General features: G+C 35.5%; 1 protein-coding gene across 1 annotated transcript in view; it reads left to right on the forward strand.

Moving 5' to 3' along the window:
• Window positions 1-372: 372 nt before the first annotated feature.
• Window positions 373-12,963, forward strand: part of LOC119838060 (probable multidrug resistance-associated protein lethal(2)03659) — a 24,062-nt gene continuing 11,471 nt past the window's right edge. Inside the window, exons 1-15 of the mRNA XM_038363867.1 lie at window positions 373-552; window positions 2,637-2,766; window positions 3,212-3,274; window positions 3,766-3,842; window positions 4,547-4,649; window positions 5,593-5,697; window positions 6,465-6,567; window positions 6,993-7,221; window positions 7,846-8,002; window positions 8,734-9,030; window positions 9,509-9,632; window positions 10,067-10,228; window positions 11,081-11,210; window positions 11,719-11,828; window positions 12,774-12,914. Coding sequence (XP_038219795.1) covers window positions 2,687-2,766; window positions 3,212-3,274; window positions 3,766-3,842; window positions 4,547-4,649; window positions 5,593-5,697; window positions 6,465-6,567; window positions 6,993-7,221; window positions 7,846-8,002; window positions 8,734-9,030; window positions 9,509-9,632; window positions 10,067-10,228; window positions 11,081-11,210; window positions 11,719-11,828; window positions 12,774-12,914 — 1,881 coding nt within the window. The 5' untranslated portion in view covers window positions 373-552; window positions 2,637-2,686. The remainder of the gene's footprint in view (window positions 553-2,636; window positions 2,767-3,211; window positions 3,275-3,765; window positions 3,843-4,546; window positions 4,650-5,592; window positions 5,698-6,464; window positions 6,568-6,992; window positions 7,222-7,845; window positions 8,003-8,733; window positions 9,031-9,508; window positions 9,633-10,066; window positions 10,229-11,080; window positions 11,211-11,718; window positions 11,829-12,773; window positions 12,915-12,963) is intronic.

Below are 12,963 nucleotides of genomic sequence, written 5' to 3' on the forward strand. Positions count from 1 at the left end.
GCTTCACTCAGAGTGCCAGAGTGCACTCTGAGCTACTGAGCCCCCCCGCCACGACAAGGCTTGGAACCGATGGGGGGGATGCGAATATATCCTTAAGTTAACCAGAAGTTCGTTTACCGTGGTAACTATTTAAATCTTGCGGCATAATTTTGTAAAATGTTTTTTTTTGTTATGCTTCTTATTTCGCTTTCTACTATTTTGGCTTACGTTACTGCGAGTCACTAGGTCCTCGATTTACATAGACATATCTTTGAAAATTTCACAACACTTTACAAAATTATATATGCCCAGATAAAGTTTATTTCATAATTTCAACATTCAATGAAACTTTACGCGAAAGTGAACTCAGAGACACCAAGGTCAATGATCACAGTCTGAATTTGTTGTGGAATACTACAGACGTGCGATCTTAAACGTGTTTTATCTGTATTTTCCTTATTCAATTTAATTACAATGTGATTCGTTTGTTTGAGAAGGATTTACTACAAATTCTGATAAAACTTTCCGAACGTCAGATATTGTTAGATATTCGAGCGGGAATATTATTTTGAGGTTAGTTTTTTTTTAATTTGACAAATTAAGAATCCTATCCTACTATCCTACTAATATTATAAATGCGAAAGAAGGATGTGTGTGAGTGTTTGTTACTCTTTCACGCAAAAACTACTGAACAGATTGCAATGAAATTTGGTACGTAGATAGTTGGACAACTGGAATAACATACAGGCAACTTTTTATCCCGATATTTATACGGGATACGGACTTACGCGGGTGAAACCACGGGGAGCAGCTAGTTATCTAAAAAACTGAATTAATTATTTATTAATATATGTATTTTCTTATACACTGAGGTGGTTAAATATTATATTCTGTTTAATTTATAAATCTATTTTAATATCTACTATTTATTTAAGCTTTTGTTAGGTGTACATTTTATGTAGATACAGTTTAGTACCCTAAAGCACACACAAGAAAACTATTATGTACATACGTAAGGAATGAATCATAGGTACATTACATTTACTGGAATCAATGGTGTTGCAATGTTAAGACACTTATAATTATCTTTAGATCTATGATAATAACAAAAACACCGAGAGAAATATACGATTATTACGCTAATGAATAAAGAACATTTGATTGTTTAGAAATTAAAGACTTAAAAGGATTTTAAACGCGATTTATTCATTATATTATTAACCTGACGTTTCAAACACTTTACAGTCAGCGCGTTCACGGGAGACTCCCCGAACGAATAAATCGCTTTTAAAATCCGTTTTAAGGTATTTAATTTCTAAATGTATAATACTCGCGTAAAATCAAACACAAGAAAATACATTTGGTTGTTTTTAACTATGTTTGTAATGGTTTAACTCAAGAACTACTGAACCAATTTTAATAATTCATCCCCCTGTTTCTATTTGCGTAATTATTTAGCTACATTTTTATTGAGTGGCATGGAATAATGGACCATTATTAACATGGTACCAGTACAACAATAGTTAAATCTCATATTAAAACACATTTTAGCTATTTTTCATTGTCCAATGTGTGTGAGTCATGCACGATTCGACACGAATTGGGCCAACTCGCACCGGGGAAGTACCAAGCCCCACAGAAAAATGGCGTGAAATAGTATCATGTTACTGTGTTTCGTACGGTGGGTGGAGGAGCCGGAGGCCCGTTTTCCTCAATTCCTTCCATTCCTTAATTCCAGTCGTCAATCCTTTCCTTAGCCCTTTCCTTTTTAAAAGCGGGCAGCGCAAGCGCAGGGGCACTACCTCTGCTCTGTTCACGGGCGGTGGTGATCGCTTACCATCAGGCGAATAACCAGCTTAGTTGCCCGCTACGACATAAAAAAAAACCAAATAAATTGGGATATATATCTGAGTGAATCCGGGTTTTCTAAGTTTACTCCTAGCATTACCCGTACTCTGGTGCGTTCCATAGGAGATCCCGGGATCCCTGCTATTGAGAACTTACTAGGTATTAGTAGTATTAGGTATTAGGTTTTAGTGTGTCGAAGTCTCACATACTCTAATTTACCTCCAAAAGATACAGTATCCTTCGAAGATTTCCTCCACGTTAAAAAAAACATTACCTAAGTCACTATCAGTAATATATACATTTGTAAAGTGTAAACCTTTTCCCTCGCAGTTGGGAATTGAATCTGATGATTCATTTTATTGTGCAATATTGATAAAATTATTGTTATCAATATTACAATGTTCTACTAATATTATAAACGCAAAGTGAGCTGCTTTACGTGAAAACAGCTTATCGTATCTGTATGTAATTTGGTGTAGAGATAGATTATAGTCTGGATTAGCACATAGGCTATTTTATACCCGGGTACTTAACTACATAGTATACAACAAAGTCGCATACTTTGTCCCTATGTCCCTATAAAAATCTTTAAAACTACGTATCGGTATTTGATGCGGGTTTTTTTAATAGACAGAATGATTCATGGGGAAGGTTTATATGTATAATAACGTCTATTAAACTATTCGGAATCAACCGGATAAATAACTTAGCTTAGCTTGGCTTATGACTTGTGGCACAGTGGTTTGTGTCTGCTGTGTGAGAGTGCGGTCTTAGGTTCTATAACTGTTGGAATAATATTTTTTTTTCAGATATTTATACCAATCCAGTATTACATAGTATTCATTTAACATAAGATAAGATGGACACCGGCCGCTTTAATACAGAACGTCAGCAAAATCCGCGTGAGAAAGCTAGTTTGCTGTCTAAAATATGTTTTTGGTAAGTAATCGATAGAGTACAACTTATATCTTCATTTAAGTATATCAATTTTTAACCACATTCAAAAAAGAAAGTGCTGTTCTACTCTATTTTAGACCACAGAGTACATTATATATTGTTTTAGGCTCTATTATTTATGAAATTTCGATTGGGTGAATCGATTTTGATGTCCCTTTTTTATTTGAAAGCTGGTGCCTCCCATTTAAATTCTGATGATGTTAAAAATGGAAAAAAGGACCATGTTAAAATCCCAAAAAATCCCGCTAAATTAGGTTTAGGATTAGGTTTAGCAAAAACACTATATAGATGGCGTACCAATCACCAGCCCTAACATTGCACTGCATTATAAACTTCACTAACGTGTACCAGACGATGTAGGGCGACATTTGTTACCGGTTTGTCCTACTCAAATAACATACTTTAACAATAATGATTTCAATTACAGGTACACACGCCATATATTTCTATTGGGAAGGAAGCGGCAGCTCACGATAGATGACTTATACAGGTCAGTTTTTTCTTTAATACTTTGTAAAAAAGAAATTATATTATTTATTATTAAATCAGTGGAACAGGTCTAAAACCTAACCTAACACCCAAGCTTCGTCATGTAAACATTTCATACATATGTTTGATCAAATACGGAAAACGCAACGCGAATTTTGGAGGCCCGTTTCCTTTTCCTCACCCTTCCAAGTCCTTCTTTCCAGTGGTCAATCCTTTCCTTATCAATTCCTCCATAATACCGGGCAGCGCATTATTTGTCACGACGCGTATTTTTTAATGTCAGCGGGCAACTGAGCTGGTGGTTCGCCTGATTATAAGCGATCACCACCGCCCGTGAAGAAGCGGTTTTGAATCGTCATAACACAGATATAACATTTACCATAGGTCAGAAAAGCAGCATTACAGAGAAGAGTCGGCAAGAAACTCTGTAGTTGCTCTTTTAAAAAAATGTCTGTGATCGTAAATTATATATAAAGGCCGCATTATTCACAGATGTTCCCCACAACACAGGGCTGCGATGCATGGGGAAAGCTTAGGGGCGAAATGGAAGGATGAGTTAGACAAACAAGGTAAGTCGGATATAACGAAAAAAGTAGAAATAATTAAACTTTTGCCTTCACAAAAGATTGTAAATAATTTATATTGTACGGAATTACTTGTGAATTCCTTAAGACTATCAATATTGAAAAAAAAATTACTTATATGCGATACTTCGTAGTAATATGATCATGCAACTTCAAAAATATTGGCCAGCCATTTTTTATTATTTACATTATTACCCTCGATTTTCTATTATTTGCTGTTATATCAGCAACACACATGTATAATGTTTGGAAATTTCACGTCTTACTACCACGGTTCATGAGACACACGGACACAGACAGACAAAAATGAAGGTACAGACTGATGACAGAACGGCAAAAAAAGACAGGAATCACAGACCATATCCTTTTCCTTCCCCTTCCCCGTCCTTTCCTTTATTCCTCTCGACAATCCTTTCTTAATCCCTTCCCAATTTAAAGTCGGCAATCCATTTGCAGAGGCGTAAGGTTTGTAATAGACTTTACGCCTCTACAAATGTTCATGGGCGGTGGTGGCGCTTACCATCAGGCGTCCCACCAGCTCCATTGCCGACTGTGACATAAAAAAAAAAATCACAGACAAACAGACGAACAGACAGACAATCGGAACAGACTATCATATCGAACTTAAAAGGAAAATCGAAAAATGCGTTATTGTATGATAAAATTTATACATTTATTTATTTTTTCAGTACGAGGTGGCAACCCATCTCTACTAAGAGCAATAGCACGGATATATGGACCAAAGTTCCTGCTTTTTAATATACCCTTTGCCATAATAGATTCTTGTATAAGGCAGGTATTTATTTGTGTGCTAGTACTATCTAGAGCAGTGGTGGCTCAGTGGTGAGAATCTCGGACTTCAAAATCGATAAGTCTGGGTTCGAGACCGGGCGAGCGTGCAGGAAATAAATTGATTTTTCAATTTATCTGCGCATGTGGATAATATCACCACTGCTTAAACGGTGAAGGAAAACATCGTGAGGAAACCGGCATGTCCAAGAATTAAAAGTTCGACGACATGTGACATCTGCCAACCCGCACTTGGCCAGCGTGCTGGATTATGGCCTGAACCCTCATAGGAGGCCCGTGTCCCAGCAGTGGGAACATATATGGGCTGATGATGATGATGATGATGACTATCTAGAATTAAGATATTTTACAAAATATAATGAATTTCATTTCTAGTTTTAAAGCATTGAAATGCTTTATTAATAGACATTTTTAAAGAATAGAAAAAAATTATCATGAGGCTGAATTCGAAGCCGCGTCTTTTTGCCAAACAGTAAGGAAGTTTTTCTATTATTTAAAATATTTCTTAAATATGATTAATCTGTAGTAATAACCATAAGAAATGTGATTTTGTAAATGTTTTCTTTATTTTTTTTATAAGTACGTAACCGATTTTAAAAATAAATCATATCATAATACCCCTCCGTTGCGACCTGATAGCTGGACAAACAAACACACTGTCGCAGATATAATATTAGTTATTAGAAACATTCATCTTTGCTGAATAACCCAGTCTATCTTTTATTGGAATAGGTAAATTAAAACACTTATCAACCGACTTCAAAACAGCTGCTTATCAAATCGATTGTATTATTTTTTGGCTATGTTACCACAGAACTATCGACTGGGTGAATTGCTTTTGATGATTCTTTATGTTATTTGATGGGTGCCTCCCGTGTGGTTCCGTTTTCTGTTTTTTAACATTATTTTTTGCGTTTTCTCCCAGGATAACAATACCGATGTGCTTAGAGGCTGTGATCAACTACTTTTCCCCCTCTCCCTCCGGGATGTCAGATGCTGAAGCGTATATGTATGCTGGGGGTATCGTTGGGTAAGATTTTTTGATATTGCTAAATGAAATGAAATGTAATCAAATCAAATTAAATCAAATCAAATTAAATCCAAACAAATCCAATCCAATCAAATCAAATTAAACCCAATCAAATCAAATCACAATAATTAATTGGGAAACCAAACAGGGATAAGTACTACAAATTTCTCTACTTATCTACATAGTATGAAACAAAGTCGCTTTTCATCGTCTGTGTGTCTGTATGCTTAGATCTTTAAAATAATGCAACAGATTTTGATGTTTTTTAATACATAGAGTGATTCAAAAGGAAGGTTTATATGTATAATAACATGCATTTAACTTCTTAAAATTTAACGCGTGCGAAGCCGCGGGCAAAAGTTAGCAATATTTTTAAATCGAAACTAATTTTGTCTGTATCTTCTTCACACCTAAACACTGAACCGATTTGGATGAAATATCGTCCAAAGATAGTTTGAGACCTGTGAAATTACAAGAAAAGGATTTAACCCGGAAATTAAACCGAAACGAGAACTATACAAATTTATTACAAACTAGCTTTGCCCCGCGGTTTCACCCGCGTTAGTCCGTATCCCTTAGGAATATCGGGATAAAAAGTTGCCTATATGTTATTCCTCTTGTCCAGCTGTCTACGTATCAAATTTCATTGCAATCGGTTCAATCGTTTTTGCGTGAAAGAGCAACAAACGCACACACATCCTTACAAACTTTCGCATTTATAATATTAGTAGGATAGTAGGATTTAATACAAAAAATACACTTTTTAGCTTAATGCTACTGAGTGCTGTGATGACGCACTCCATGCTACTTTTTCAATTGGAAAGTAGCATGCTTCTGATGAGATCCTGTTCATCATTAATATATAGAAAGGTGGGTAAAAGAAATAATTAAAATATGTTTTATTTTACAATAAATATTTTTCACAAAAAACCAAGTTCTAATCGTTAGTACAAGAACAAATTTAAATGAGACGGTACTTGCCATTTTCAAATAAAATTAGAATCATCAAAATCGGTTCACGGAAACATAAGCTCTGAGTTGACAAAGCCAAAAAAACAGTCGAACTGACCCTCCTCCTTTTTTTGAATTTTAAAAATGTATAAAAAGAGAAGAGATATATGGAGATAAGAAGAGAAAGTATATATTAATATTTACTAGGTTTTACTACTTACAACAAAAGTCGTGTCTTTTAATCCCGTCTCTGTCAAATTTCTTCACAATTTTTTTTCGAAACATTGAATTCAAAAAACTAATATATTTTGTACAACACTTTTCCAATAAAAGCATCTTTTCAGCTCCACCATTTAAACTTGACAGTTGACAAGGCGTCCGACGGGCTAACGGGGTACATAGTCAATTTGCTCACTATAGACGTAGAGCGATTCGAAATAGCCGCCATTTATTTAATAGACCTAATTAGGATACCTGTGGAAAGCACTGTTATAGTGTACCTGATGTTTCGCCACATAGGAATGTCAGCTTTGTTGGGCGTTGGATTTCTGTTGGTTGTCATACCACTTGCTAGTATGTTGGTTCATATTTTTGTTGTAAACACTTGAATTTATAAGTTTGGATGAATAGCTGGTGTGTTGTTTGTTATATTTTGTTGGTAAACTAGAATTTCTGTTCTTTCATATATTTTGTTAGGAAAGCTAGAATTTATAGGTCTGTTTAACTTGCATTGCAATTTAAAAAGCATCACACTACTTGTGTGATGTAGTGTGATGTACTATCATGTTGTTTGTGAAATCCAGTTAAAAAGTTTACAATTTATGTTACTAAGTGACAAATATGTAAGTTTATAAAACTTGCAAGTGTGTCGTTTTGTATTGTTTAACAATTAATACGTCTTACGGGTATACAAAAAGCACATGACGAGAATAAGAATAGTTGTTTAATAATCAAAAGATCATATTGAAGATTTATGACTAGTATATATAGAATCATGTAAATAACTTCATAAATTTCCTTTAAAATGCGTGTTTTCATTAATTTGCTTATATTTCCAATCAACCATCTGTATTTTTAACATTCATGAACCACCATATCAGTTGCCCTTACATATAAAAAAGTTATTGTATTATTTTGATCTGAGTATTACATCATGTTGTAATCAAAAAATAAAAGATAAATTAATAACAATTTTAGGTTATTTGGGCAAATTGGCAAGCAAGTTAACGGAGAAAATGACGATCCGAACTGACAACAGAATACGGCTCATGAATGAAGTAATACAAAGTATAGAAGTCATAAAGATGTACGCCTGGGAGAAGGCCTTTGCTAAAATCATTGGAACCGCAAGAAAGTAACAACACTTACTTATTAATTTTTTTTTTTAAGTCGTAGTCATAGTCGGCAATGGAGCTGGTGGGTCGCCTGATGGTAAGCGCTACCACCGCTCATGAACATTTGGAGAGGCGTAAGGTCGATTGCAGACCTTACGCCTCTACAAATGGATTGCCGACTTCAAATTGGAAAGGGAATAAGAAAGGATTGACGAGAGGAAGAAAGGAAAGGACCCAGGAATCACAGAGTTTCCTAATTAGCCAAAACCCTTAAACTCCAATTGACGGGTAGAAAGTAAAAGTACTATTTAAGTCATGCTACACTTTTCCAAATGGACCAAAATTGGTTTATTTATTATACAGTAGAATTTTTTTTTTGATATTGGTAGAAAAATACAAATGAGTAAAAACAAATTTCACATATCATTATTATAAAATTTCTTTGAAATGGACACTGGATAGTTTTTAAGGCATGTTATTTAAAAATTATTAAAAAAAAAGGATTTTAAATAAATTTTCTGAATTTCCCCAATATCATGATATGTATTTTATATGACAACTAGCTGCACGTCCCGGCTCCGCCCGGGTTGTCATTTATCGTAACTAAAATTATTTAAACTATCCTATCTCTCAAGTTGGATCGAACTACACATGGTGTGCGAATTTTATTATAATCGGCTTAGGAGTCCATTGAGGACAAACATTGTGACACGAGATTTTTATATATTAAGATATTTAACTTTAATTCCAGAAAAGAACTGAACATGATAAAGAGAATAACCTGGATATACGCAATTATGTTTTCTTGCTCAAAACTCAACACGCAAATAGCCCTCCTTATAAGCATCCTTTCATACATAGCATTCGGTAACTCGATAACGGCTGCGCAGATTTTCGTGATAATCTCCTATTATGAGAGCCTCAGGATGTACATGGTTGAAGCGTTTCCGATTTCCATCACGATGACGTTAGAAGCCTACATTAGTGTTAAGAGGATTCAAGAATTTCTTTTGTTACCTGAAGTTAAGTCTGGAAGAGAAGAGAACGGGTAAGTTGAGGCTTTTTATTTAGAGAAGTAGTTAGTTAGTAGCAGTAGCAGTAGTAGTCTAGTAGTATGCGTTGCAGTAGTAGCAGTAATTTTTAAATTTCACCACGAACATCTCGATACAGCTGGTCTATCCACCATCCTTCGTAGTTATATTTTAGAACTCTTATATAGATCGAACTGTGAAGGAATGAAATGCTCTAACCGCGTCTGACTTTCTGGAAAAATATAATTTAGACTTATTCAAAGCGAGAGTGAATCTATCTAGACATGCACATCCTTAGACTTAGCAACAGTGGTATTAGCAGCATTAGTAGCAATAGTAAATGTTAATATGTTTAATAGTTTTTGAAATGGTAGTTATAGAAGTAGCAATAGCAACAGTAGCATGGAGTAGTAGCTTGATTCCTGGAATGTGCATTGCGTAGTATCAAGATTTACACTTCACACATTTTTCAATTACATATTATTATTTTTACAGATACACAAAAACTAACCTAGATAAAGTAGAAAACCTAGTGCAGTTTAAGAATTTCACAACTCACTGGACAAAGCCTGAAGAGTGGGAGACGAAGCAGGCAGTGTTGTCTGATATAAATTTAACGGTAAACCTATTAATATTATAATAGCGAAAGGAATCTGTATGATCGTCTGTCTTTCTTTTCTTCACTAAACCACTTAACCGATTTTGATGAAGTTTGGTACGAAGATAGCATGAGAGCTAGCCTTTGACTTCGCGGGCGAAGCCACCGGCGAAAGTTTGTTTACTATATCGAAAACATATGTTTACTTTGAAATTAAAAAACCTGAGTATATCTTCTCTATGCCAAATTTCAGCCCAATCGATCTGGTATTTTATTCTTTGGGTCGATACATCAGATCCTTGCGTTTTTTTTCCTTTATGTCAATAAGTTTCAACTATTTGCCAGTGTCAAGTAGATCCTTGCGTTATATGAAGCATTCATCAAAAATAACTTCAGTTTTTTAGACGTTAAAACTATTAACAGATTCATATTGCAGACCATACTTTATGTTCCAGATAAAGCCAAAAACTCTGACTACAATAATAGGCACAGTAGGTTCAGGAAAGTCTTCATTACTTCTAGCCATACTCCAAGAGCTAACACCAACTGATGGCAGCCTGACCATCAATTGTACCATCTCCTATGCTTCACAGGAATCTTGGCTATTCGACGCATCCGTGAGTATTGTCATATTTCTGTCAATTTGATATTTTTTATGTCATAGCGGGCAATTGAGCTGGTGGTTCGCCTGATGGTAAGCGATCACCACCACTCAATAACATTCGCAGAGGTAGTGCCTCTGCGAATGTGCTGCCCGCTTTTATGGGGTAGGGAATTAGGAAGGATTGAGGACAGGAAAGGAGGAATTGATTGGTAAGGATGAGAAAAAGTAACGGGCCTACGGCCACGCCAAAACAAATATGCATGCTTTATATTTATTTTTATATTTTTTTAAATTTTTCCTTGTTAAATGTTTTCTTATGTAAGCTTTTTTATTGTGCTGTTTTCTTTTCATTATTGTATTGTTTTGTCTTAAGTTTATTGTTTTTTTTTATTGTAATTTTTCTAAGAGTCAAATAAATGTTTCTTTCTTTCTTTCTTTCATTTACGAACAACAAACGAGTAGGCTCATGATCTTTTGAAAATTCTACCTACGCAGAGTACAATAGAGTTGGAACGTTACCGCGAAATAAGGTGTTTGTTTCAATAAATGTTTTATACATAGCGGACATATTAAATACCACAAGTTGGTTATAATGTGAATAATTATTGTAACTAGTAATACAACACGTGATTTTCATACAAAAACGCAGAATTAACACGAGGTCTCCTCTGAAAATCAGTGCAGTAATACATTTTAATCTTATAATGATTGCTGCTTTGCTGACGGGGAGTCCTTTTTGTCAATATTACTGTTTTTATATTTTGGTTTACATATATATTATATTTTAAGTAGTGGCACATAAAAGTTTTTTTTTTATTTATTTTCTATTAAAATTTATTTGTCTAACTAGTAACACTATTTTAAGGTACGTCAAAACATACTATTCGGGCAACAGTTCGATAAAAGTAGGTACAATGATGTGATCAAATGTTGTCAATTGGAAGCGGATCTTCAGGGTTTCCTGCATGGAGACCAGACTCTTGTAGGAGAAAAAGGTAATGAACGAATATTTATTGTGTCACTGATACCCATACCGATATCGATTCTCATACCAGTAAAACTGATATCCATACCGACAACTTTACCGAATCTGTTACCGATAAAATTACTGATACTGATACCGGTACCGACGCTAACACTTAAACTGATTTATGATTTTTATAATTCATGAGTTTATTATCCTAATTAGGATCGCCGGGATTTAATAATTTCCTTACTATATTTATGAGCAAGTGAGACGATTTAGTTGATTCTATTATGAAAGGGTGTTTCTTTCAGTTTTTTAACTACATATCCTTTTTCCAGTAATTCCTTTTAATCCCCTCGTCAATCCTTTCTTAATCCCTTTCCAATTTAAAGTCAGCAATTCATTTGTAGAGGCGTAAACCCTGCAATTGATATAACGCCTCTCCAAATGTTTATGGGCGGTGGTAGCGCTTACCATCAGGCGACCCACCAGCTCCATTGCCGACGTTGACATAAAAAATCATTTATTTATCACAGGAGTAACACTATCAGGAGGACAACGAGCAAGAATATCCTTAGCTAGATGCGTTTACCAAGAGGCTGATCTATATCTATTAGATGACCCGTTAGCAGCTGTGGATGCTAAGGTATTATCTATTTAATGATACAGGTATAGGTGTTCTATTAAAGGAAGAGTGAACAGGTACCTTCGAGGGAAGCGTGCTCCATCTTAGACCACATCTCAGCTTACCCTAAGACTGTGGTCAAGCGTTTCCCTAACATGATTAAAAAAAAGTAAAGTTTATGAGTGATATTGGTAGAGATAAAGATATTTCTTTTAAAAAATCGTGTATATGATGGATATGATACTGAAGTAAATATAAGTAGATTTTGATTTGCAATAGCAATATACCATCCTATCCTACTAATATTATAAATGCGAAGTTTGTAAGGATGTGTGCATGCTTGTTACTCTTTCACGCAAAAACTACTGAACTGCTTGCAATGAAAATTGGCACGTAGAGAGCTGGATAACTGGAATAACATATAGGCAACTTTTTATCCCGATATTCCTATGGGATACGGACAAACGTGGGTGAAACTGCGGGGCGCAGCTAGTACCAAATAATGTTATTTCAGGCAAAAGACTGAGTTATTGATTGAGTTTGAGTTTGTATTCCCGGTCAAAAGAAAAAAAGAAGATGGTTAGGGTTTGATCTGGTTTGGGACATTGAATTTGATTGAAAATACGAATTCCACCTTGAGATGTAATAGTGGGCAACTGAGCTGGTGTTTCGCCTGATGGTGAGTGATCACCAGCGCCCACGAACGAATGCGTTGCCCACTTTTAAGGAAAATATTGACAACTATAAAGAGGGAAGGGACTGGAAAGGGTGAGGAATAGGATACGGGTCTCCAGCTCCCCCACTTACCTTACGATACACAGGAGCATGCTACTATTTCACGCCGGTTTCCTGTGCGGGTGTGGTACTTCTCCGGTGCGAGTTGCAATTAGTGCCGAAGCGTGCTCGAATCCCACCTAATGAGTTACAGTTTAACCTTGAGTTTGAGTTAAAACTTAATACTTGCAGGTATCGCAAGCCATATATAAGCAATGCATCCAGGAGTTCCTCGCAGACAGCGCTGTGGTCCTCGTCACCCATCTCTTGCATTATGCGAAACTCGCAGATAACGTGTGTGTTCTGAAGGAGGGGAAGGTGAGGGAAAAACGGGTTTAAATCGCGGTTTATTTGAGTTGGGGTGGAATAAAATCGGGTTGAC

Source organism: Zerene cesonia, unplaced genomic scaffold (assembly GCF_012273895.1).
Source record: "Zerene cesonia ecotype Mississippi unplaced genomic scaffold, Zerene_cesonia_1.1 Zces_u001, whole genome shotgun sequence".
Classification (NCBI taxonomy): domain Eukaryota; kingdom Metazoa; phylum Arthropoda; class Insecta; order Lepidoptera; family Pieridae; genus Zerene; species Zerene cesonia.